The following is a 27094-nucleotide window of genomic DNA, read 5'->3' as shown; positions in this document are numbered from 1 at the left end:
ATATAAGTGTTGCGTGTGGAAACTTAATTTTTGGCAAATAAAAAGGTGAGGAATAATACATCCGGCAACCAGCAAAAAACAAACAATCAAGAAAGAAATAATGCAAAAAAAACACTAAGATTTTTCGTGGTTCATTATATAGGTGACTACATCCATGAGTGAAAATAATTAATGATTTTTACTTATCAAGTTTTTTTAAAAAAAAACCACAAAATGGTAAATTGATTGTTTTGCCCCTCTTCTAAAGACAAAATCATGTGTCTTTTTCCCTCATCTTTTTTTTTTATTTTTTTTCTGTATAGTGTCTTCCTCTTTATCTCTCTCTAAAAATCAATCCTTAAGTTTTATCTCTTTCATATTGTCTCTAAAAATACAATTCACTATTCATTCTCTTACCTTTTCTCTCTAAACACCTAAACCATTTTTTCTCAACTTTCACATTTTCTTTTTAGAACCCAATCTTTTCCTTGTGTACTCCGTGTTCTCTCTCTAAAATTAAATTCAAATGAGAAAAAGAGAGAAAAATTGAAGGAGATGAGAATTAAAGAAGAGAGGGAAATCACATTCTTGGGTTTCAAAAGGTATATAATATAATATCTTCTTTATCTTTGGTTTCACTCTCTTCTTCTATAATTTCAGTTTTCTAGAAAGAAAATGAGAGGATGTATAAATAGGTAATATTTCTAAAGGATGTAATAGGAGAAGAGATGGGCTGGTTTTTAAGGAGAGAATGTGAAAGAAAAAAAGAATGGCTTGAATTTTTAGAGAGAGAATGAGAGATGAGGAAAGAATGTGCCTGGTTTTCAAAGCAAAAATATGACAGAAGTGAAGAAACTATGGCAAAAAGTATCACTAAAAAAAATTGATAAAAAGAGTGAGAGATGATGTAAGATAAATTTTTAATATTTTTCTTTTAAAAGAGGGGTAATTATAAAAGTGGAGAGCTAAATTAAAACGAAAATATGTTCGATGTCTAATTTCTTAAAAAAGAAGTTTTGAAAATGCCTTCTTTTTTTTTTTCTTTTTTTTTTTTTTGTAAATAGAGTTTTTATAAAGCCTAGACTTTATGAAAACAAAATAAATCTTCATCTCAAATCCTCATTTGAAAAAAAAATTCGGCAATGGAAATATGCTAGATGGTTGTCAAATCACTTTGTAACACCAATAATGAAATTAGAAATTCAAAAAATAAGACAGATATTGTATATCTATTAATACTTATTTTTAAGGTGAAATAGATCATCTAGATAATTTGTTAAAATTTATATTATTTTTAAAAAAAAAAAATTTTCGCAATCATAATTTTCTCGTCAAAATGATGACGTAAAAGTTTTATAATACTTAAATTGCACTTTTCAATGAGTTATGAGGTGAGCCGTTACTTATTTTTGTATCGCCTCAGCTCTATCGAATCATTTTTTTTGTTGTTTTTAGGAAGGCTCTACAAATTCTCTCGAGTTTTTAGCCCTAGCACCGAATACATAGGCTAAGAATCTATATGGCTCCAGCCACCGGGGGTCTACATGGGTGCAGAAACTAAAACTTGCTCTTTTTTCTATCTTTTTTTTACTTTTTCTTTTTCTTTTTCTTTTTTTAAGGTGAGGTGTCTTCCCCGAACAGGGTAGAGGGTCATCATTTTCACAGAAGAAAGCCATGTATACGAGTGAAAATGCAGGAAAAAAACTGGTTACAGAACTTGGAAATGGAAGCCAAATTATTTATTTTCCTAATTTCTTCAAAGCAAATAAATCATCGGAGTGGCTGAAATATCTTGACGAAAATATCCCTTGGACGAGGCCAAATATCTTTGTATTTGGACGCCACTGCCCCCAAGTAAATACACTTTCCTCTCTCAAAGGCACTATATTCATGCATTTCCTTTTTTCTATCTTTGAATTTCATTTCTGAGATCTTCTTTTTTGTTAATGGTTTTTTTTTTTTTTAATTACCCAGTTCGCAAATTTGAAGAAAATGAAGTTTTCTCCTCTCAAAAATATGGCATTAATTTGATTGTTTAGAGCCTCTGCTCTATACAAACCGCACCCTTTATAAAATAACCAATTTTTTTATTTGATGGTATAATTGAATTTGGTCTATTGGGGTGTAGGGGGCTTCAAATGGGTTTCGTTATTTACATTTTGTTTATTTTTTGGGATTTATATTCGTTTTTTTAATGAATTTATTAGTTATCTGTTGATTTGTTTATTTTATTGCTATATTCTCTGTCTAGTTATTGCTTGGATTTTTTTTTTTTTTATCGTAGTTATTGCTTGGAAAAAGTTTATATTAGGGTGTAACCTTAAAATGTAGAATCGAAGGTGGACATAAAAGATTGTTTGGATGAGTTCGAAATGTATGAATAAGAAAAGGAAAAACAATTTTGAGACCGCAAAATAGTATATCTTGCCACACATGGTCAGGACTGTCCGCTTTCAATATTTTCATATGTTTATAGATCTACCTTGAACTATTTTTAGAGTTTAAAACTTTATAACTAGAGATGAAAATCGATTCTCAAACAAATTATTTATATCAAAATTATTTATGTCAAACTTATGGAAACCACACCCTTAATTAAATGTCTTATTTGCATTTTGTTTGTTTATAATTGTAACAATGTTAAATGCATATCCAATGTGAAAGTGATCTTTTTCGCTGTATGATTCATTTATATTTCTTCAATTTGGCAGTGGGTTAAGACATGTAGCAATTTCCAGTTAGTTGCAATTAATTAGGCATTCTCTCTCCCAATAAACAATCTATCAGGAAAACAACTCTTCCTTTTGCCTGCCATGTGTTTGTAGATTGTTGTCTATAATGCAATTGTTATGCATTCATGCATATGCTTATGGGTTTATCTGTGTATGCAATGTGTAAATTGTGTGTGAATTTATCTGTATATGTTTTTGTGTATGTATGTATATGTGCATGCATGTATTTATGCATGTGTGCTCGTCTATTCTGAACTTCGGCAAGTTTGTATGCATGGGCTGTGATTGTAACTTCTTAGGAGGTGTGTGGACATAGTATGTGCACACATGCACATGGAAAGTGAGTGCTTGAGATGCTTATAAGCACGCATAATGATACACACATATGCATGAGTACGTGCATCTCTCTCTCTCTCTCTCTTTCTCTGTCTCTCTCACACACACACACGCACGCACATGCATTTGTGTATGCAGCTCTCTCACTCTCTCACATGCATTTGTGCATGCAGATGTAATTTTTTTCTTGTCGTGGTGGGAACGACTGTTAAAACACTTACAAGTCAAGATTGTTTGTGCAGAAATCAGTAGAATGGATTGCTTCTTAGAAGCCAATTTACTATACCCGTTTTTTATGTTTTCCTGAAATTTTACTTTCATTTTTCACATTTTATGTGTTTTGCTCTGTCTATGTTATGGATAAATTCTGCCTAATCTCTATCTCTTGATTATGTTTTTAACTTATTTGTTCTTTTGGGGGAGATGAAACTATCAGTCATATTGCAGTACATACTTGAATGTTATTTTCAATTACAGTTTTGATGATTTAAGAAGGTGACTATTCTTATTTTCATTCAAAATCTTGGTTTGTAGATCATGAGGCTAGTTTTCCAGTTTGTGATGAGAACATAATGCCTTTAAGCTTTTTTCCATCGATCATTTAAATATAAACATATGGTTTCTGTTGTACTTTTATTCTCTTATTCATTTTGTGTTTATTTATTTTTTTATGTTTATAGTCTCATAAATTACAAATTCGCAGCCTAGGGACACATGCTATGTTGCAAGTGAAGGGTTGCCAGAATACAAATACAGTGGATATCGGCCACCAACCCATTCATGGAATGATTATCCTCCTCTCAAACTCATATTGAATGCTGTAAGAACATTGCTCTGTTACACATTCTTCTAAAGCAAATGATTACTGTGGGTTATTATGATCTGGATATCCTCACTTTTAATACAAAGTAAAAACACCTTTCTTATGTTATATAAATCTATGCACAATCTAAGAAGGTGCTTTGATTTTCTTTTGGCAAATCTTCGAAAGTTTGCTTGTTTTCCCCTTTTTTGGTTTTTAAATGTTTAAACAGTTTATGATTACTTTCTTCCAACCACTGTTTTAAAACCCAAAACCGCGTGTTGGATTGGCTCTCCACTGTATTGTTCCAGATTGGCTGATTCAGGCGATCCAGATATGCGGAGTAGGAAATCGAAAAATAAAGAAAAATACAAATTGCAAAACAAAGGAAAAAAAGGTTGCAATTAGCTATCTTCCCCATTTATACTATGCTTTTTTTAATGATTTATATCATCAAACATATTGATGGGGAATGATGCAAATTAGAGAGACTAGGGCCAATTCCTGATTCTGGGAGGGGATCGACCCATTGATATTGAATCTGATCCTAATCAGCAATTTTGTAAGCCTTGCTTTTGACATTTCATAGCGAAATGTGTATTACTATAATAACTAACATAATCCAAAACCAATATTCATTGTTGTCATTGCCATCCGCTATAATGGACAGTGTTGGTGCCCGGGAGGGATCCACCGTTGGAGTCATTTCCTGTTCTGGTGAATCTGTTTCTCCATCACCATGTAATCCATAGCCTATTTGATTACAGTTGATGATTATTGTTGATTTCATAGGTTCATGAAGCCCTTCCTGGGAGCACTTTCAACAGCCTGCTCTTGAACAAATACAAAAGTGGCAACGACTACGTCGGTTGGCACTCGGATGATGAGAAGTTGTATGGTGACACTCCGGTGATTGCTTCAATTTCTTTTGGATGTGAGCGCGAGTTCTTGCTAAGGAAAAAAATACGAAGAATATCAAGAGGTCCAGTTAAATCTTTTGAAACTTTCCTCTAGCAAGAGGTCTATTACGCCACAATTTTTTGGATATAACATATCCCTACCAATATTAAAAACTCGTCGGGCTTGGGACTCGGGACTCGGCCCTTGCTCGAGCCTAGTAACTCAAGTAAGATTTCGAGTGCACTTGCCTGAGTAGCTCGGCCCTTGTAAGTGTGCATCATTTATTGTACGTATGATGGAAAAAAGTATATAGGAAATGGAATATGGAAAATTTTGTTATGTGGCTTGAAGCAATTTAAAAAATAGAAAAATATTGCATATGATAAGAAAAACTCAAAAATCATCATAAAAAAAAAAATCAAATTTTATATAGACATATTTATACATGATTTATTAGTGATTTAGTAAAAAACTATGTAATTTTTATAATAAAAAAATTTCTACACCCTATTTTGTACAAGGAACTTGCCTCAGGTTTTAAAACCTTGATCCCTACCACCTATATCACCTAAATTTTAGGCAGAGGTACTGTCCATCATTGTCTAAGAGCAGAACCAAAATTAATACATAAACCTGGGGCTGATAAGAGTAGAACCAAAATTAATACATAAACCTGGGGCTGATAAGAGTAGAACCAAAATTAATACATAAACCTGGGGCTGACATTAGCCCCGAGATGCATTAGTACTCCAGCTCTCGGGTCGGATGTCACTACAATGCCAACAATAATTCTCAGTATCACATAAAGCAGTGATATGAGGTTGGTGAAGGTTTCACTAGTTCTGCATTTGGAGAAATGGATTTTTAGCAGGAATGGTCCCCCGTGTATGGGGCAGCATCTTGCTAAGAGAATACAGTCTCAACCAGTGTTGGACTAGTTGGTTCTTTCTCAGAACTCGGCCAGAGTTACTTGAGCAAGCCCGAGTCCACTCATCAAGGTCCAAGCCACAGCCTAATAACATAATAAAAAAAAAAAACCAAACTAAAGAAAAAGAAAACTGGTTTAAAGTCATCTTTCCATAAAAATGAGAAAAAATAACTAAAACATAAGGCCATAAAAAGGTACAAACAAATTAGGTAAAGTCGACGACGACTGATTTATTCAAAAAATAAATAAATTATTAGAAAAATGTAACTATTTGTGTATCACTTATATATCCCTGAGTTTTGGGCTCGACACCTGAGCCTCAGCAACCGAAGTGATCCCAAGTTAACTAACCCCAGTAATCAAACAAACTTAATATTTTCTTTGAGATGACTATCCATTTTGCCAAATTTATAATAATAACTCACAAGAAATATAAGAAGAGATCCATTTCCCACACATTGTATGCAATGCATACTGTTTTTTAGGTAAATAAATGAAAATAATTGAACCCGACATGGAAAATCTGGATGAGCCAACCAATACGACACTCAAAGACTTGGAAAAAGAGAAGTTTTCATCGATATTTGAACTCGGGTTAATACGCAATGCATAATTGATAAATCCTAGGTTAGCTTTATAGGGCTTGTTCCAGGTAAGCCAAGGCTTCTTACATTTATATAGACTATGATTTCTTATGGTATATGTCTTAGGGTAACGATCGCACATAGAAATAGGATTCTTAATTTAGTAATACAGTATCATTATCATCATCATCATTCGAGCCTTATCCCAAAACATTTGGGGTCGTTAACTTTATAATACAATATGTTATTCTGAATTTTTAGTTGCAAAATGCCACCCATCCTCATGTTTGGGTGGTCATTTTTCAAGGGAAATGTTGAAAAAACCTCATAGGGCATGGTTATTATCAAAGAAAACTTATTTTCTTGAAATACTTCTTGGGCTTTGGTCCATTGGCGTGAGAACCAGCTTCTGTGTTTACAGTCGCCTTGCATGTGTGCGCATGCACACACACATGAATTTTTGTATCCCCAAAAGAAGTATTTTATTTGCAAAATGCATGTTACTATTAATCTTTTTCTCTAATGCCCTGTGAAAATCACTTGGCTTCTGAAGTTTGAGATCATTCTTGTGCAGAGAAGCCATCATGCACGCGTTCAGCAAACAAAGAGCAGCATTCTTTCATATTGAAGCATGGCTCTCTACTGGTAATGCGAGGTTACACCCAGCGAGACTGGGCTCACTCAGTTCCAAAGCGCACTAAAGCAAATGGACTCAGGATCAACCTCACATTTAGATATGTGTACTGTGAACTGGAACAATTATCGCGTTTCAGAGAGCCAAAAATTCAGGAACTTACTAAGACCATTCAGAAGGAGAAGAATGCAGAAGTGAAAAAAGAAAACAACTGAGACCAACTTGGGCTTCATATTTTGTTCTTTTGGAAAGGCCCTTCCCCACTAATTTTTCCTTTACATCCGATGTGTGGCTAGGTTTTTCTAGAGTTTTGATTGTGGTATCTGAAAGATCAGGGTATATTTTGGCATTCATTTGCTTGTGCTGCAGTCAAGAGCAGCAAGTCCATATGATAAAAGAACAGTTTGATGGACTTGGCTTGTTTAAGTGAAAGTGACTGATGTAATTTTCCGACCCTCAGGCTTCGCTTAGTGGTAGACATATTAGTTTGGGAGGAGGTCGAGGGTTCAAACGCTTGATGTTTGGCTCAAAAAGCTCAAACAAGCAAACGTCTCCTCTTTTTAGTGATGCAATTGTTCGTATCAGTATTCACAAATATTAGGTCGGTTCATGTTTCCAAACGACTAAATGTATTATTTTTGTTTCGATATGGCATGATTTACGATTCAAGGTTTTATGGGAAAATATATAATGAAAACGTTTATCTTTGATACAAGGTGGTCACATTAATCTTGACCATTAGATGTGAAATTGGGTGACTGCAATTATTCCATCGACCAAATTCAAACTTCAAAAGATATTTTTTTGAACTTTCAGACACATCCAAGCTATCAAATTTCATATAAAATTGTTGAAAGTAATTCTGACCACCTTGTATAAAAAATAAATGATCTTACAGAATCCTGGGTTTTATTTGTTGTTGTTGTCCAAACTATGAAACAAATTATTAACATCATCAGCAAAACAACATCTAACTTGTAAATGTTATATTAAATATTTTAAAGCTGTGGTCTTCATCGTCGATTGAATTCGTTGGACGATGTTGTGTTCTGTGGATTCCAATATGCTTCCTATTACACTCATGTTCTTTTTTCTTTGGTCCCTTGGGAACATACTATATACGAACTCCTTCGGGCAAAAGAGGATTTGGAATAATTTTGTTAACCTTTAATTTAAGGTTCATCTAAGAATCATTAGATGATTATGTTATAATATATATATATATATATATAGATTTTTGAGTTTTTCAACACTGGATATTGCCCTCTAAAAATTGGACATAAATCTTGGAAATTTTATTCATTTCAGCCATATGGAGTGTTTCATTTATATTTTTTCTCCTCTTTTTTTATTTTTTACTTTTTTTGGAGATTAGGCACTAGGTTCAAGATATTATATCGCCAAAAATTTAAGGTCCCAAAAACACTCCTAGCTTTTACGGCAAGGAGCAATAGGCAGTTGATCTAGCATAAGCAAATAATCATTTCCCGAACAAAGGCCTCCAAGCACTGTCACAGGTACGAGTTTGCCAAGATCCTAAATTTTGGGATGTAACCTCCACAGCTAGTATCCAAGTTTTAACAAAGAGAAGAATTTCTATGACCCATGGAAATTTCATACAAGATGAGATGTGAAATTTTTGAAGTAGTTCAAGAAAAATCTTTTGGGCCCTAACAAAGAAAAATGGTATTACTCCTTCCTTTCAATTGCGTCATTTGGGAGAAGAGAAGGCTTCTTTCAAGAAAAGATTGAGAAGGCAGCCTTTCATACGTACGTTCCAGTTGCTTCTGCCAAGAAATCGAACCCCCACCGCCTATCATCCTCCACCACCTTCAACCACTCTTCCATCTCCACTAACTACCCCGGAAAATCTCCTTCTGTCACTGGGCATGGCCGGAAAATTGCTTTAGCCCGCCTAATACCTGACGTGAATCTGAGGCCGCAGCAACGGGGCTCATGGCGGGCCCACTCCGCCCCATTCCCAAGGGTCAAAACAAAACCCTTACCCTCCCATCGCGGGACCCGCAAAAGAGGCTCCCCTTGGGCCCCACCACCAAAGCGGCCATGTCAGCATCGAGCGCGCTCCCCACCGCCGACACATCAGCAGCGCGCATGGGCCCACTGCCAGCAATGCCCCACGTGCGTTGGGGGCCGCCGGTGTAGAACATGTGTCCCGTGGCTCTGCTGCTGGACACGTGGCTGTGCATGCAAGCACGAAGAGTCCGTCATGTTCCACGTTGGGCACGCACGCGCCATCGGCCGTTGACGTGATGGCCAAGGATCCGGTTCCCACCGATAGGCCGGAAACTTCCGTCATTCTCGTCGGCAAACCACCAAATATTACCGGGAAACACCCTTGATCACCTGATAGAGACTCCCCAGAAAAAGAAGAGTCGCATGAGAAATCAAGAGCACGGATCAACCGAACCATCCTTGTCCGCTGAGACAAGCAAAGAGACATCATGCGAGACAGCGAGGTGGGTTACAGAAGAGCGATGAGCAGAAAAGGAGCGGAGCAGTTTTCCGGAGATATCAAGTGGTTTTCTGGTGATAAAGGAGTGGATTTGGCCAGAGAAGCCACCGGAGAAGAGGTACTGAATATCGGAAATGCCAGCCACAGAGAGTACCTGCTGTGGAGTGGGAAAAGAGAAGGAAGGAGCGGGAGAAGGCAATGACCAGACAAAGATATGAGCAGTTTCAGGTGAAGAGGCGGCTACTAAGAGTGGTTCTCCTGCAAGAGGGAGGAGACAGTGAGGAGACGGGGCAAGGAGGGAGCCGGTGGTGAGGTCGAGGGCAAATATAGAATTTGAGGAGGGATAGGAGGCGAAGATGATTTCACAGTGTAGTGACGCTGTTTCACGGTGGGGTGACGTAATTTTCTGAGAGAAGGGAGGACGAGAGTTCGGCTGTTACGAGAATGTAACTGACATTCACGGGTTGCAGGCGTTATATAACAGTGGGAGTACAGAAAGGATTCACTTTCATTAAATTGGGAGCAATTTTTCACGTGCTCTCTCCCTCTCTCTCTCTCTGTCTAGAAATATGAATCACGAGCTGACAAAAAAAATGAAAAAAAAAAAAACTAGCATCCTCTCTCTCGCTCTAGAATTCGGCCGTGTGCTCTCTCCCTTGCAGGGGTCGGAAAGAGAATACACTTTCTCTTCTATTCTCGAAGCGAATGGGAAAGGCTTGCTTTTACACAGAGAATGATACACTTTTTCTTAGTCTTAAAAAGTTTTAAATGCTAAGAATGGAGAGATCATTTCATTTTTGGACTGACATCTCTAATTGTCAAAATCCACTGAATCCAATTGTTTTCTTAAGTCAATCGTCTAAGTAGATCACAATACTTCATATCAAAAAAATTCCCCCAACGGCTTCTTTCATGCAAGGGAGTAAGCGTACAAAGTGCTCCTATGGGACCATGTCATGCATGCTCACTATGTCGAAACTGAAAAACCATCCAGCCCAATTATAAGTTCACCACACACCCAAACTAGAAACCGTCGCTTACGAAACAATTCAGTTTGTACAAGGGGTCTATCTTAAACAACTAAAATAAGACACCTTCAAACCTTGTTGAAAGTTGCAATTGATGCCAGGACTCCATAGGCCAGAAAGTTTATTTTTATCCCTAGTTACAAAATTTAAAAGCTCCAAAAATAATACGGATTAAATAGATTTACAAATACTTGGAAAATGGTGAAATTGGATAATCTAGATGCCATCTACGAGATGTATTGTTTTTAAAAGTTAAAATCTTTTTTTCATATCCATACATCTCGAGATCAAAGTAATCCTATAAGAAGGTGCTCCAGCATAAGAACGACTCTTTTCAATGGGTTTTTTGAGATATACCTTTCATGCTTCTGTAGAGTATTTCGTTCAATAAAAGACCAAACGTATAAGAAAACCAGAACCTAAAAATCATAAGGATCATAACATTGCAAGAGGAGCCTCGTTTGGATAAGGCACATCACAGTCCTGCAGGCTGAGTCCATACCCTAGCTGAATGAGAAGTACAACTGAGAAAGAGAATGAACAATTGTCCAAACAAGGTTTACAACCACGGTTCTGCATCACCACTCTGGATTTTCGATATTTTCGATTTTCCATACCCTAGCTGAATGACACAGTTCAGTCAAAGAACTAGCCCGAACCGATCGTGTCATGGGGGAAACTGGCAAGTTCTCGATATTTGACGTGAACCAGTTCAGCATTGAAGATTCCCATATTAGATCAGCCAATTTCCATCCAAATCGGCATTTTTTACAGTTTTTAAACATTGGACTCCATAATTAAAAAACACAATACCCTTGCATTAAAGCAGCGCAACTATAAATTATACAGTTAACAATGGGATCTCTCTCTCTTTCAAAACTTAATAACGACAAAAGAGAACCAAATATTCAAGTTCTCACCTTCTTAAAAATAAGAGACCCGCTACTATACAAAACATCCAAGATGCTTTCACTTGACAAACAGTCTTCTGAACCTTCCATATGTGGTTTCCCGTCTCTCAAAATCTTCTTTTCAGCTACAACCTCATTCTTCCTATCACTACCTCCTTCACCAACATCAGCCTGCTCTAGTTTTTGTATCTCAACCTTTGTTTTCCATTTAATCCCCATGGCTTCCGTCTGGTCGGCAAACAAAACTCTGGAGAGAGGAGAACTGCAAATCTCCTTATAAATGTCATACTTAGCGGCCCGAGTGTTCCCTCCTTCCAATAATTTCCCCAAGGGGTGGAGAACTGATAAAGGGCCACTTTCTCTCTCTACAGTGTCCTTCAATACAAGAAAATCTTGGACATATTGCTCTTTACTAAACTGTACAAACGCAGCTGTTTCATCCAAGTAAAATACAGAAGTAACAGAAGATATACCCAAGACCTTAGTTACGATATCTTTCATCTCCCATGGCTTGAATTTCTTTTGAAAACCCCAAACCAGAACAATGTTTGAGAATTGAATTTTGGGGTATCGCTTTTTAAGGTTTGTGACTGTCGAATGGGCAATCTCTTGCCCAGTTTTCATGTCCACCATAGTTCCACTGTTCCAACCTAAGTAGAGAAGGTTCAGGTGTTTTTGCAACTTCTCGTGCTCTACCACGTCACTTCCCTTGTAGATAGAGAAATCAATGCCTAGAAGATGGCAGATTTGAGCGAATACGCAGCCAGTCATGAAGGCATCGTATCCTGCCTCATGCTTCGCACCAGGGTTCGATTGATTGGATGAGCTGCAAGGAAATCCCACTCCATTATATCATGCTTCTAAAAACTAATCAAAACCTTAATTCATTGGAATAGCTTCCGAATATTGAAAAATGACAAATTTCTGATAACTAGCGGAAACATAGTACAAGAGGGAAACTCCAAGAGAATGCACCATGCTTCTAACCAATAGAAAACCCTAGTTGATTATAACATGCTCTAGATGCCAGCAAGAAATATCAACTAAATATGGAAGCCTTCTAAATATCATCAGGACCCTGAAGTGTACAGAACATGGTTTTAAAAACTAAGCAGAACAAGTGGCATAATAGCCATTATATGCAAATGCACAGTGTTACATGGATACCTAACGTGCCTAAGGTGTCTAATATGTTGGGTCAAAAACCCAACATGTCACTACAAGTAACTTTTAGTAAAGAATTCCATATAAATTACTTATATCAACTATTAAAAATAGAAACATTATAGGAATTTTAATAATAAAATTATAATATTAAAATGATTTCTTGAAAGGAAATTTTAAAGCAGAGTTTGTGCCCATGCGTCAATTTTGTTTTCGTAATACATATTTTGACACACATAAATAAATATGGTTTTCCAACAGTAAAAACAGAGTCACTTGTAGGGGAGTGATAAAGCGTTTTAGCACCTCTCAAAAGGCTGAGGGCTCAAATTCCTACTTCTGCAATGCATTTTTTACATAAAAACACATTAGACACAAGGTGTCTCATCAACCGAAAATATTGACATGCAGTCAGATGCGCATGCTGGATTAATTCTGCTACCAACACATATATATGTATCCACTCTGTGTCAAATTGTATCGAGACATCTCAACACACATAAGTCAAGTGGCCTTGTAACACTGGCAATAGACAATTAACATAGTAAAACGTTGGCCTAAATCCACTGGATTTGGTCAGCAGGACTAAATCTGAAGTAAATATTAAAAAGCTGAAAGAAAGAAGAAAGAAAATGGACAACCAATTTCTGGTTTTTTTTTTTTCCAAAAATTCACAACCAAAATTCAGCTATATTACATTCCACTACATTATTATATAGAACAAGTTTAGATAAGGTTGCAACCTTAAAATGTAGAATTACAAATGCACCTCAAAAATCTATCGGAAAGGTTGTTTTAATGTTGAAAAACCCTCTAATTCATCATCTCGACATCGAGATGTATGAATATGAAAAGAAAAAAAGTTTTGAGTCCCAGAAATAATGCATCTTGCAACACATTATCTAGACCATCCATTTGTAAAATTTTCATATGTTTATAGATCTACTTCGTTTTAACCCTTTTTGAAGTTTAAAATTTTCTAACTAGATATGAAAATAGATTTTAAGATAATCCTAAGAATGTTTTACAACAAAATTACATGTTATGATAAAATTTGGAGGTGCGCCTTAATTGGAATGTTTAAGGTTGCAACCTTATAGAAACCACACCCTTATTATATTCAAGACCAACATTTGCTGAACACTCAATCTACAACCTAGCAGGGTTGAACATATCAAGAAACTCAATTCCATTTTAGCCCCACAAATAACATTAACTTTTTCATAAAAGGAAAGAAAAAAAAAAGTACATAAATTTCAGAAAAAAAAAAAAAATACATAATTTCAGAAATTTGGTCAATCATGCAAATGAAAAGTTTTAAAAAAAAGCTTAAAAATAAAAAGCCATGATTACCAAAATGATGTTCCTGAATTTTGATTGATTTGAATCTGAACCCAATATTATAACAGATTAATAGCCAAATAAAAATGAACAAGAAAAGGGCTGACGGCTGCATTTCCTTGAAATACCAATAAAGGAATAAAATCTTTCAAAGCTTAGAGTACTTTGTGATAATTAAGAAGCAAACCTTTCTTCATCAGTTAAGACTTCAACTTTAAAAAATGGGCGAGAATTTGAAGAGGAGGTATCAGAAGAAGAAACCATTTGTGAACACAAGAAGGAAAAAGCCGAAGACAAAGATGTGCCGGTCTTCTTCATCAACCGTTGGATCGCGAGCTCAGATATCAAAAGCCGCTTGGTATCGATGATATATGGCAAGAGTTTGTGAATTGAAGATGCGAACTCTGCTAGGGTTGAAGGAAGAGGCCCAAGGAATTTGCTGTGTACGTGTGCAATATCTGCATATCATGAAAGACATAAGTCAGTCTCAAATATTGAGATGACCGTTAAATTCTCAGGTTGAATGCAAAGGACAGTATACATCCAATTGTATGTCGTATATGGCACTTCAAGCCTATATCCACCTTCCATTCTAACTGATGCATGGTTCGAAATTAATATAGTAGGGCCTGAAGTGGCCATTCTCCTCACTAGGAATTAATCTCCAACTATCCAACGGCAGGAACAGACTGGGGATGTAGCTCGAACTACACTATCGTATGATCCTATGGATGATGGTATATTATTCTGAGAGGCTTGAATCTCTGACACATTGGACCCGTTGAGATAGGCTACCACATGGACAAGACAAATATTTGGATCATTGCTCAATATGTGCATGTCATCCTTGCTCAGGGGCCATACTAATCTTCTCTTATCATGGTTTACATTTTCCCAAATCCAATGCAAACAATTCTGAATGTTTACTATGTGCTGAAGAATATGACAGTATGTACGCTTGGTGCTGGGATACATGATGAAAAAGCCATATTTTCAATTTATTGTCAATAACTATAATTTTCTCTCTTGTTCGCAAGTGAAATGCTATAATTTTATTAAAGCAAAAGTGCACATCCAAAGCAAGCCAAAGACCACCACCTCTCCCTCCCAGCCACCAAGGGCAGAAAACTAAAAACAAGAAGAAAAGCATGCATAAATAAATACAAAAGAAAAAGCAGAAATTCCAACATGAATTTCTCTTATCAGAAAAAATAAGTGAAATAAAAAGCTCTTTGATCAGTAGCAAGAGTCACTACATCCCCATGGGCAATGGATATCAATGGCCTTGGACATTTTGGTTTCCATGGTAAAAAACAATCTCTGTTGTTGTATAGGAATAATGCATACCAACAACTACAAAGGGGGTAGCTACAACAACACGGCAGGCTTAATTCCCTCTTTAAGTGACATCCCAGCCAGGTGCAAGACCTATGAAGCAGAAGTTGTGCTGAGAAAAGTGGAAATGGAAAAGCTACTGAAAGCAAATTTCATTCGAGCAGACCGCACCGAATGGATCTGTATTGTGGTATCCATTAACAATTAAGGATGGAATTTGGTAGTAAGACTCCAAATTTTTCATTTGAAACAAATCATGCTCAGAGAAGGAACATTTCCTCTCCCTCATATCAACATCCTTGTTGACAACACAGCCATGTTTGATGCTCTGTCGTTCATGGATGGCTTCTTAGGCAATAGCCAATACCTATGAGCGGTGAACAATTTACCCAATATTTTGATTTAGTTCTAAAATACCCATAAAAAAGCACATGGCCTTGATTTGGAATAGTTGCAAATACTTCATTTCATACAGGTATTTTGATGAATTTCCCGATATTTTATAAATCAGTGGGACTTCCATAGTTATAACATACGCAACAGTAGTTCCCGGATCTTAAAACCAGTGAAGTTATTATATAACTTTGCTCGGTGGTATCCACAGAAACTAGAAACCAGAGGCAGGAATTGAAATACCTAACAAACAGTTGTGCCCCACAATCACTTTTCCTTCTGAAGATAGAAGGTCAATAACATGCCGGAACCCCACTGCAGCATCAACCTTTGATTTGGTCACCTTTTGCATATCTTTCCTCACCTCTTCCTGTAAATTTGATTCAAAACACAATTGCTTTATGCTTCATTATCAAGTACTAAATTGCTCGATATTTATTTTTCCGCCCTTTTTTGCTAAGTTTATTCCTTTAAGCAAAAGTGATAAGCAAATCGATGAGTCACAAAGGTTCTTAATACGTACCATGAGCTTAGCCCTATCATCCTTCCAGTCTGTATACACAATCCGATTCTGGCTGAGAGAATTTTCATCATTTATCCTGATAAATGCAAGATCATCGAAATGCTTTCTTATGACCTGCATGAATGCAGTATCACTCATTGAAATTCTACTAACTCATTCGAACCCCAATTTCTTAGGTCAAAAGTCCCAAACCTTTTTATCTTTTTTTAAGGTCAAGTTGTGCCCCAGAACTTGGAATGTCAAAAGAGCTCTTGGAGAATGGATTTATTTCATGGATGATGATGAAAGATAGACTATGATTTTTCTATTGTCCTTTGAGTTTATTGTACTCTCTCTCCCTCACCATAGGCCTTCGATTTTTTCATGAAAAATAGATTATGATTTTAGTGTGTGGAATCTCAAAAGAGTTCTTGGAAAGGTGGATTTAATTCAATGGATGATGATGAAAAATGGTCGATTATTTTTCCATTGTCCTTTTGCATTTATTTCTCTCTCTCTCTCTCTCTCTCTCTCTCTCTCTCTCTCTCCATATCTGTTCTTTTCTTCTTCCTTTTTTTGTGTGTGTGGGGGGGGGGGGGGGGGGGGGGGAGGAGTAGTAATTGATGCAAACCTGCTGAATCAATCTAAGTTGGTGTGAGCTGAAACCACTCAGAAGAAGGGAAGGACGCATTTTGAAGAAATCAGTCCGGAATTGTAGCTTGCAGTTCGAAGAGTTTTCCTCAAAGTGGTAGTCACAGTTTTGGTTCCTCAACAAACTGTCACGCCATTCACTAAGTTTAATCTTCATCCTCTCGGTAAAAAGAATGTCACCAAAACTCACCAGGGGCATTTCTCTAGTTTCCTTTGGATTACATTCAGAATAGGGTAAATGGTCGACATCTGCTAGACCTAACTGATGCAGTGCTTCAGCTTCTTGTGCTCTGGACAAATAAGATATTCCTGTGAAGACCCACGAGATGTGAATACTCGTACGTATACCATGTATGCTGACGAGGTATATTACAAGAACATAGACTAGTTAAACCAAAAAAAAAACATGTGATCCTTAGACACTAAAATGAAAAGTGAGAAACAAAACACCTAAGGCAACACTGAAGTTGAAAATTTGAAAGTGTGATCTTAACATAAGTACACGTAGTACAAATTTGCAAGAAGAACATTTCACAATGATGTTAACTACAGGAGCCAGAGAAATTTTGATCTCCATACAGTTAGTCAGGAAAGAGAGAAAATATTGGTCTATCTTACCTTCATGTATGCAAGCATTGAAATCAAATTGGTGTCTGGCCAAAAACTCAATTGAAGTTGTTTGGCAGAGAAATTCACAGGAGGGAAAATCGATCGGAAGCTCTTTACGGGGAAATATATAGAAACTGTGCCTAAAAAGCAAATTAAACATTTAGTATAATACCATAAATCAAATAATGACCACCAATTCTTTGCAAAATAATGCAGCAAACAAAATAAATGGAAAAGACAAAGAAGTGTATTAGACAAGAAACATGACATAGTTGTCCCAAGTTCGAATCCTATGCTGAGCTATCCCAAAAGAAACAAAAGGAAATATCACATGGTTCAATGTTACTACAAAGTTACCAGACCATGTTGTATGGACAGGTATGGGAAGTCAGATTCCTCATGCCATGAAGAATAAGATTCGGCGGCAAGGTGATATTTTAAGATATAACTAACATTATCTTCTAATATTCCATTTCATATAAGTAGCCCACAGAAAAAAAAAAAAAAAACAAATATACTTAATTAGCCGAACTCATACAAATGTTTGAAATTCATGTCCTACCCAATTAAGATAAGATGACCAACGACATATATCAATGATTTAGACAATTGTAAACAGTGTTTCAAAAAACGCTAGGTGGCCGGAGGGGTCCAGGCTGCCCAGCGCCTAGGCGGGCGCCTAGAACCTGGGCGGCCCAGTAGAAAAAAATTTGTTTTGGGGTTTTCTCTCTCTCTCTAAAATAAGCTCTAATGGGATTTAGGTTTGATATGAACCTAAAACCCACAATTTTGCCTCTTTAGTATTAAAAAAATGACCTAAAAATGCCCAACGAGGGGCATTTCTACCCCTGAAAGGGGCGCAAGCCTTGAGCGGCTGCCGCCTAGGCAGGTTCCCAGGCACCCAGGGATATCCACCTAGGCCTGGGCGATGCACCCAAGCCTTCCGGACCACTTAGGCGGGCAGCCCAGGAGGTGGGCGGTCCGTTTTTTAAAACACTGATTGTGAAAGTGAAATGATCCACCACAATGGGATTGAGACACAGCCCAGACTTAAAAGAACAACAATCCTGAAGCATCTATGCTGCTATGTGTGCCAATGAGTCCAAAATGGGTATAACACCCAAACAAAAGAATCCATGTAACAAGTTACTGGAAGAAACACATAATATGTTGCATCATTTGTGGTTGGCTGGTAAGGAATAATATCCTATCATGTGGTATGTTAAACAATCATGGGGAATTTATCAAAATACACCTAACTTATCAATTGTTTAACATTTTACCCATTTTTACCTATTCCAAATCATGATCATATGTATTTTGATGGGATTTTGAAATTAAATCAAAAGAAATGGGTAAAAAAAAGGCAAAATACTTTGATAAATTTCCCAAGAATCAAACAATTTTTGCAGCTCCATCATACAAGGCACAACTATTTCCTTAGATTTATATATAGAGATATCAATGAGAGATATGCGGCAAGGCCTGGGAACTCGCCCCCTAGTGAGCCAAGTGACTTGGACAGCTTCCAATCCACTCGCACAAGTCCACACGGAACAAACAAAAGCTGAGAAAATTTTGGAAAAAATAGAAAATAATGCAATTCATTTTCTGAGAGAAAATAAAAAAAATTTAGAAAATAATTCAATTCATTTTCTGAGATCAAATGAAAAAAGTTAAAAAAATATTAAAGCAATAAAAAATAAAACATAAATTCAAATCAAATTATAATTGATCAAGTAAAAAACAAATTAAATATATGGATTTAAATTGAAAAAAAATTAAACTTACCCAAAATTTTGAGGTTGATCACCTAATTTCGCACTCATTGTGAATTTCCTTTCAAAGCTTCATCAACAACCCAATCAAAACCCCAAACCAGATTTGGGTTTCAAGTTTGGATCTTGGTGATTTGAGCCCTTGAGATTGGATGAATAGTAAATCTCTTAAATCCTAAAAGTTTTGCTGGATTTTGTGAAAAACACGCCTATGGTTGGATGTAGAACCTAAAAATAGGTTTAGGAAACAACAACAACAAAGATCCACCATCCATTGCAAAGAAATTGCAGCTTTACGAAATCAGGCAAAGCTTGGGTCGAAATCAATCGATCTATCAAATTTGTCAAATTTGATCTTTTCTTTTTTTCTCGTCAAATCTGATATCTCGCCTGAGTGAAGCACATTTTTTATATACCCTTCGGATTGGGGGTGTTATGGGCTCGACAGGCAGCAGGGCCTAAGTGACTCACCTGATTTTGAGAACACTGGGGCAAGGCAACTTTTCTTACAGTACTAACTATTTCCACTTGATAAGCCATAGCAGTGAGTTGGAAATCATGGTTGACTCTCCTTCTAACAGATTATGCATTACGGATCTCATATCCTGTTTCATACTATTATGTATAGGTCTCTCCCTCCCTCTCTTTTTGATCGGTTCGCCATGTATAGTTCGTCAAAATTATTTTTGGGTTGTACAATTAGGTCACAAATGGATAACATAATCATAAAAGATGGGGCCACAGGTCATTGATAGCGTTCCTATGCTTCGATCATATGATGTGACGACAATAAAAATTATTGAAAACATTTCTATGGGCGATGATCCCAATTGTTGGAAGTGAACTTGGAGCATAAAATATACAACTTATGAGAAAACAGATGAAGATTGAGACCACTCCTATGGGAACTAAACCTTTTTCTAGGGGAATTGGGTGACAAGCAATAGGAATTAGGGATAGGCATATATCAAGTTGCATACAGATGCAACCACGGTGGCATATGTAGGAAATACTTTGTACACGTTTTATATTGAGGTAACATCTCGACAGTTTATTAGGAGTAAAATAAAGTACAACAAATATAAGTTCCCCTGAGATGTTGAAGAAAGCTATAAAATACACATAATAAATGATGGAAATATCTGATACACCCTTTTGTCTAAACAATCACCCTCCACCCTCATTTGCTTTTCTAGGATTATGCTCGAACTTTACCAGGAGTTATCCAAAATTTAACATAAAACATCTAATTCAGCCATTATCTAAATCACCCTCTGTGGTCCATAGTACTCCATGTGGTCTATAGTACTCCATGAGAATCGAATTAATCACATTGAGATAATCCCCTTGCACTGTGAATGGCAACAATCCTCAATGCAACACAATTGCCATACCCATATGAAGAGGTTTAGCCTCCTCCAAGGTGCAGGCACTCACATCCAAGGAACATTTCCCACCAGGCCCCCCATACACTGCAGCTGTGGATTGCCACAAAAGCGCCAATCCTTTCTTTTATGTTATAGTTAGTGACTCATTAAAAGTACGATCTATATATATTGAGTGTATATAGATAGGACGGATTATTAGAATTTCAACAATCACATATTATCAAATGGACTTATCTTTGTAATCCATGGCCGCAAAATGTACAGATATCCCACACCCTCTTTGTTATTTAATTTCCTCTTAATTTACATGTGTACTCAATTTTTCTCTTTTCACTTTGCATGTAATTTTATTTGCTGCTAATGTTCATTGACTGGACTTAGTGAAGTTTCTAGTTTATAGAAATTCAAGCTAATTGGCTGAAGACAATGTTTCTGTAGATAACTTCTCTTAGATTTATGCAGTGGAAGATGCTCAGCAGTGATAGACCAATGGTTTTATAACCTCATTAAAACTCATAGCATAATCATTCTTTTATAGATCAGATAATATCATAGTATATTCATTCTTCGATGGTTCAAATAAATGGACTCTCTATCCTAACAAGTACTTGAGCTATAACTTGGACACTTACAAGACTAGGCAGCTTACTAGGCTTTTCTTTTTAACAATCCATGCATGATCATCAATACTCTGCTAATGCTTTGACAAATTTCAAGACAAGATTTTTTAATCTAAATACTGAACTGTCACTAGTTAACGAGTTCAAATTGGGGATAGCTCCCTTTAGCTACATTTAAGACAAGTTAATCAATGAAAGCAAGGAGAGAAAAGAAAAGAAACAATCTCCCATTTGAAGATAAAATGCAATCAAGTGTACATGAGATAAATTACTTGGAATTAAACAAGCTAAATATGAATGTGGGTACATGTCCATCTCTCTCTCTCTCACAAACAGAATCAACCAAAAACCAATCGAAGAGAGAAAAAGTGAGCTTACGGATAAGCAATTAGGGTTTTTGTTGAATTATCATAGCGAAAAGGGCAAACCCCAAACTGAACAACGGCAAATTTCTCGGCCGAATCTTTGATCTTCAAATACCTAATGGTCGAATGATCAAACTCAAAGGACTCTCTCCATGGAGCACTGGTAATACCACTCATCTCCAAATCCAAGGCTACAAAATCAGCTTCTCTGACATGGTGGCGAAGCTCTTCGAAAGAAGAAGTAAAGTTGTTTCTTGTGACTTTCTTGATAGAGATAGTGGAAAAGTAGTGAGAGAAGAAGTTTCTTGAGGGGAAGCTACCAAAGAGGGGAGCGAAAACCCTACTTTTACATGGGTTCGCCATTTTCGTCAGCTGTTCGGTACCATTCCAGAGGGGGAGAGAGCGCGCGCAAATGAGCAGCAATGGAGAAGAAAGAGGCGGGCAGAGAAAAGGTCAATTCCTTTGGGTTGGAGTGTATGACAGTAACAGTATGCAAACACGGTGATAGCAAGAGAGCAGTATCAAATTGGAAATCTTAATGCAGGACCGTTACTAGTTGCTATAAGAGTCCCGGTTGGAGTCAAGACCATCAAGGTATCCTATTGAATCTCTTTAAGTTCGTGTTATAAAAGTACGGTGCACTTAAAAAAGGTTATTTTGGCGATAGAAAACATTCTGATTGATCATCTCCAGCTTGATATATATGGATATGAAAGAGAAGGATTTCAACTGTTAAAACTATTTCATAATATAATATTTATCTAGATCATTCATTTTTTAATATTTTCAAGAATTTATAGATCTATTTGATCGGCACCATTTTTGGAACTTTAAATTTTATAGTTATGATTGAAAATAGATTCTTCATTTCATAAGTTTTTGACACCCGAAGTTGTGTCTTCCAACATAATTTGAAGGGGCACTTTACTTTGATCGTTTGTGGTAACCGCCTTGTATAAAGTCTGGACTATTAATATATCCACTGAATTCATTAAAGAAAAAGTTCATGAAAGGTGTTTACCTTATATTGTTGAAGGTTAATTGGTTAGCATTTGACAATTTTCGATGCTTCTCAATTCCTGCCAAAGGTAGAAGCCCTTCCCCACAAACTCACTCAAAAAAATAAAAAAACAAAAAAAAAATAAGATGCACTTCAAAAAGCCACCGAAAAAAGTTATTTGGGTGCTAAAAACCTTCTAATTGTTCGTCTTGAACTCGATATATATATATATATATATATATATATATATATATGGAAAACACTACGCAACGTCTACATGCGAAAATGAACAGTGATTTCGCCTATTCCTATTACCGTCAAAAGTTCATCACGTGATCACGATTGTCAGGTAGTGTTTCATTTTTTATTTTTTTTCTACTAATCAGAATGACTTGAAATTTGGAATATGTATTCATAAAAAATAAGGGAATCATAAAAAATTATAAAAAAAATATTGATCAAAATACCCCTGAAATGTTTTGAGGGTATTTTGATCAATTTATTTTTTATAATAATATTTTTTATATTTTTATTAGATCCACCTCAATAAGATATACATACCTTCCAAACTTCATATCATTCTAATTTGTAGAAAAAAAACTGAAAAATAAAATACTACTAGACAATGTGACTGCGAGATGAAATTATATATATATATATATATATATATATATATATATATATATATATATATATGGAAAACGTTCATGTATGCCCATGTGTGTACCGCTACAGTAAACGTCCAACAGCCCAGATCGAATCTAGGCCGATCTGACGATCACGGTTGTCCGAGAGTGTTAGAACTTTAATTTTTTTTTACAAATCGAAATGATCTGAAATTTGAAGTGTGTGTATATCTTAGTGATGTACACCTAATAAAAATATAAAAATAATAATTAGTAAAAAATATTGACCAAAATATCTCTAAAACTTTTCAAGATATTTTGGTTAATTTATTTCATGTAAAATATTTTTTTGATATTTTTCGTAGATTTACCTATTTTTTATAAACACACCTCCAAATTTCAGATCATTCCGATTGATAGAAAAAAATGAAAAATAAAACACTACTGAACATCCGTGATCGTCAGATAGGCCCAGATTTCACCAGGACCGTTCGACGTTTACTGTAGCGGTACACGAATCGGCGTACATTAGCATCCTCTCAAAGTCATCGTAAAGTTTTCAACATCCAGATCTTCCAATAGAATTTGAAGGGTACCTTACTTTGATTGCTTAAGGTAACGGCATTGTATAAACCTCACACCTTTCTTTGACTACACCAAACACTACTATTAAGTTCAAGAAGAAATTTCGCTAAAATGGTTTAAACACATCAAAAAAATAAGAAATTCAGAGTTGGACAAATCAATCAACTTTACCAAGATCATTTTACTAAACGTATCTCCTGAGTATTTTATTATAAAATACTCAAAATGTGGCTTCTAGGGTTTTTATTGTTAAATACATACGGGTATTTGAGCAAGTCTTCTTGTTATACAAGGGGGCCAAAAATTATCAAAATGCCCTAGATTCCAAACTGGGAACAACATGTTATAATAAAAGGAAAAAGTTTTTACAAGGATGCAACTTTATAATGTAGAACTACGGATGCACCTCAAAAATCTATCGAAAAAGGTAGTTTTAAAGTTGAAAAACCCTTTGATTGATCATCTCGACATTGAGATGTATGACCATGAAAAATAAAAAGATTTTAAGTCTAAAAAATAGTGCATTTTACAACTTATTATGTACACCGTCCATTTTCAAGAATTTCATATGTTTATAGATCTACTTGATTTTAACCATTTTTAAAATTTAAAATTCTATAATTACATATAAAATTAGATTTTGAGATAATCCTAAGAACATTTTACATCAAAATTATATACCATGAAAATTTTTGAAGGTGTACCTTACCTCTACACCTACGGATGCATCCGTATGCCAACTGCACCCTTAATAAAAAGATATATATTATGAATTTGGGAGTCCAAACAAGCATGTATAGTTTCTTTATTTAGCTCGGACTACTTGAGTTGGTAAATAATGTATGGGGTGCAGTTTGTATAAAGCCTAAGCTCTAAACAATCAAATTAGAGCCTACCTTCAAATAGTGTCGAGAAATGCGGTTTCAACACCGGAAATCTTTGTGATAGCCTTAAAATATATTTTCCTCTTAATTTATAAAGTTTAAAGCTTCCAAAATAGTGTAGATCAACACATCTATGAAAACTTGTTTGAAAATTGACAGTCAAAAAATGCATTACAAAATGCACCGTGTCCAAAACTAGAAATTTTTTTTTTTCTCATGTCCATGCATCTTGAGGTTGAGATGACCAATTTGTGGATATTAGGACATTAAAACAATCTCTTCTTGTGAAATTTTTATGTAGGCTCTAATTTGATTGTTTAGAGCAGTGTTTAAAAAAACGCCGAGTCGAACCGGACTCGCCCGGTTCGACTCGGGAATCGCCATGAACGGATAGAATCGGCGAAAAAAACGGGAATCGTCCGGTTCTAGAGAGAACCGGATGATTCTGTACAGTGACTCGCCGATTCACTGTACGGAATCGGCGAGTCCTGTACGGAATTTTTTTTTTTTTTTTTGTTATCCATGATAGATTTTTTTGTAATACTTGATCGATTTTTTTGTAATCCATGATCGAATTGTTTTTTTTTTTTTGTAATCCATGATCGAATTTTTTGTTTTTTTTTTTTTGTAACCCATGATAGAATTTTTTGTAATCCATGATCGAATTTTTTGTAATCCATGATTGAAATGTTTGTTTTTTTTTCTTGTAATCCATGATCGATTTTTTGTTTTTTGTTTTTTTTTTGTAACCCATGATAGAATTTTTTGTAATCCATGATTGAATGTTTTGTAATACATGATCGAATTGTTTGTTTTTTTTTTGTAATCCATGATCGAAATGTTTGTTTTTTTTTTTGTAATCCATGATCGAATTTTTTGTTTTTAGCTTTTTTTGTAACTCATGATAGAGTTTTTTGTAATCCATGATTGAATTTTTTGTAACCCATGATCGAATTGTTTTTTTCTTTTTTTGTAATCCACGATTGAATTTTTTGTTTGTTTTTTTTTGTAATCCATGATCGAATTTTTTTTTGTAATCCATGGTAGAATTTTTTGAAAATTTGTGATTTTTTTTTTTTAATCCATGATCGAATTTTTTTTTGTAATCCATGATAGAATTTTTTGAAAATTTGTGATTTTTTTTTTTAATCCATAATCGATTTTTTTGAAAATTTGTTTTTTTTTTTTTTTTAATCCATATTATTCAAAGAGAAAATGAGAGAGATGATTCTGAAGCCACCCTATCCCAGCCATATTATTCAGCAACAGTGTAGGGATGAACACGACAGTGCAGGTGAACATGAAGGATGGACAATCTTCGTGGATTTTAAATTGGGAACACAACAAAACACTAACACTCAAGGATTTGGAAATAGTCAGACGCCTGCTAATATCGATAATTCGTTTTTAGATCGAATCAATGAATTGTTAAACGAATTCAATCAATGGCACCAGCGTGACCAAGAAGAACAATAACGTCGTCTATCATTTTATTTTTAGATCATATGTTACTAATTTTATGCTTTATTATAGTCCATGTATGTTGATATACTTATTCCATGATAATTATATCTTTATCCTTTTGTGTGATATAAATTAAATGCTGAATGGCGATTCATGCAGGGAAAGAATATATCAATATTCGCATATTCATTCAAAAACATGAAAATTCTTAATGGAGTACCCTCATTTCTTATTGAATTCCTAAAAAACAATATTTATAATGAATTTTAATAATTTTTTCGGATTTTTTTTAAGCTTTATTATGACCGATTCACCCGATTCCCGATCCGCATCGCCGATTCGCCGATCCGGATCGATTTTTTGGAAGCCCGATCCGGGTCACCGATCCGTTTTTTAAACCATTAATTTATCCTTTTGTGTGATGTAAATTAAATGCTGAATGGCAATTCATGCAGGGAAAGAACATATCAATATTCGCATATTCATTCAAAAACATGAAAATTCTTAATGGAGTACCCTCATTTCTTATTGAATTCCTAAAAAACAATATTTATAATGAATTTTAATAATTTTTTCGAATTTTTTTTAAACTTTATTATGACCGATTCATCCGATTCTTGATCCGGATCGCCGATTCGCCGATTCGAATCGGTTTTTTGAAAGCTCGATCCGGATCACCGATCCATTTTTTATATCATTGGTGTAGAGCCTCGCCTCTATATAAACTTTTCCCTAATGTACATACCCCTCTACTTACTTAAAGTTGCATCGAAAACAATGGCTCTCAATTAAAAAAAACATGTTCCTGGTTTGGGCATAGAACAAGACGATTTTTTATTTGCCTTCGACCGCTTATTGGGAAATATTAACAAAGGCATTTTCGGAAATTTTTAACATAATAGTTAAAGATGTATTTGTTTGAAATAATTTGTTTATAGTAACTACTTTATTGATAGATTTAGACGGCTCAATAAATTTTAAAGAACCATTTTAATAGTTCTCTCTCTCTCTCTCTCTCTCTCTCTCTCTCTCATTGGCAAGAAATCCCTTATAATGGGATTGTCAAGTCGCAACCTCAAGAT

General features: G+C 35.5%; 2 protein-coding genes and 1 non-coding gene across 6 annotated transcripts; 1 reads left to right on the top strand and 2 right to left on the bottom strand.

Annotated features, from left to right (window-relative positions):
• Positions 1-1364: 1364 nt before the first annotated feature.
• On the top strand, positions 1365-7564 carry ALKBH2 (oxidoreductase, 2OG-Fe(II) oxygenase family protein). Of its 2 annotated transcripts, none has more exons than XM_011629973.3 (4): positions 1365-1833; positions 3751-3867; positions 4642-4831; positions 6836-7564. In XM_011629973.3, the coding sequence occupies exons 1-4, from the start codon at positions 1654-1656 to the stop codon at positions 7108-7110; spliced, it is 762 nt and encodes a 253-aa protein (XP_011628275.1). In that variant the 5' UTR covers positions 1365-1653; the 3' UTR covers positions 7111-7564. The 2 variants fall into 2 exon arrangements, with proteins under 2 accessions (XP_011628275.1, XP_088705186.1); XM_088849060.1 differs by lacking the exon at positions 1365-1833 and adding an exon at positions 2287-2415.
• Positions 7565-11193: 3629 nt separating this feature from the next.
• AHG2 (Polynucleotidyl transferase, ribonuclease H-like superfamily protein) lies at positions 11194-22130 on the bottom strand. 3 transcript variants are annotated; one of them, XM_006857719.4, is made up of 7 exons: positions 21467-22130; positions 17312-17442; positions 16674-17002; positions 16064-16177; positions 15784-15910; positions 14000-14270; positions 11194-12133 (listed from the first exon to the last, which is right to left on the bottom strand). In XM_006857719.4, the coding sequence occupies exons 1-7, from the start codon at positions 21814-21816 to the stop codon at positions 11305-11307; spliced, it is 2151 nt and encodes a 716-aa protein (XP_006857781.1). In that variant the 5' UTR covers positions 21817-22130; the 3' UTR covers positions 11194-11304. The 3 variants fall into 3 exon arrangements, with proteins under 3 accessions (XP_006857781.1, XP_020531176.1, XP_088705179.1); XM_020675517.2 differs by having other exon boundaries at positions 17312-17436; positions 21467-22121; XM_088849053.1 differs by lacking the exons at positions 17312-17442; positions 21467-22130 and having other exon boundaries at positions 16064-16139; positions 16674-16712.
• On the bottom strand, positions 14622-14729 carry LOC148780242 (U6 spliceosomal RNA). Its single transcript, XR_016043471.1, has one exon. It is a non-coding gene; the product is annotated as a U6 spliceosomal RNA (small nuclear RNA).
• Positions 22131-27094: the final 4964 nt, after the last annotated feature.

The sequence above is a fragment of the Amborella trichopoda genome, chromosome 10, assembly GCF_054954075.1.
Source record: "Amborella trichopoda isolate Santa Cruz 75 chromosome 10, AtrichopodaSantaCruz75HAP2 v2.0, whole genome shotgun sequence".
NCBI lineage: Eukaryota > Viridiplantae > Streptophyta > Magnoliopsida > Amborellales > Amborellaceae > Amborella > Amborella trichopoda.
Note: the sequence above shows the minus strand (reverse complement) of the source record. Positions and strands in the feature narration are given on the sequence as shown.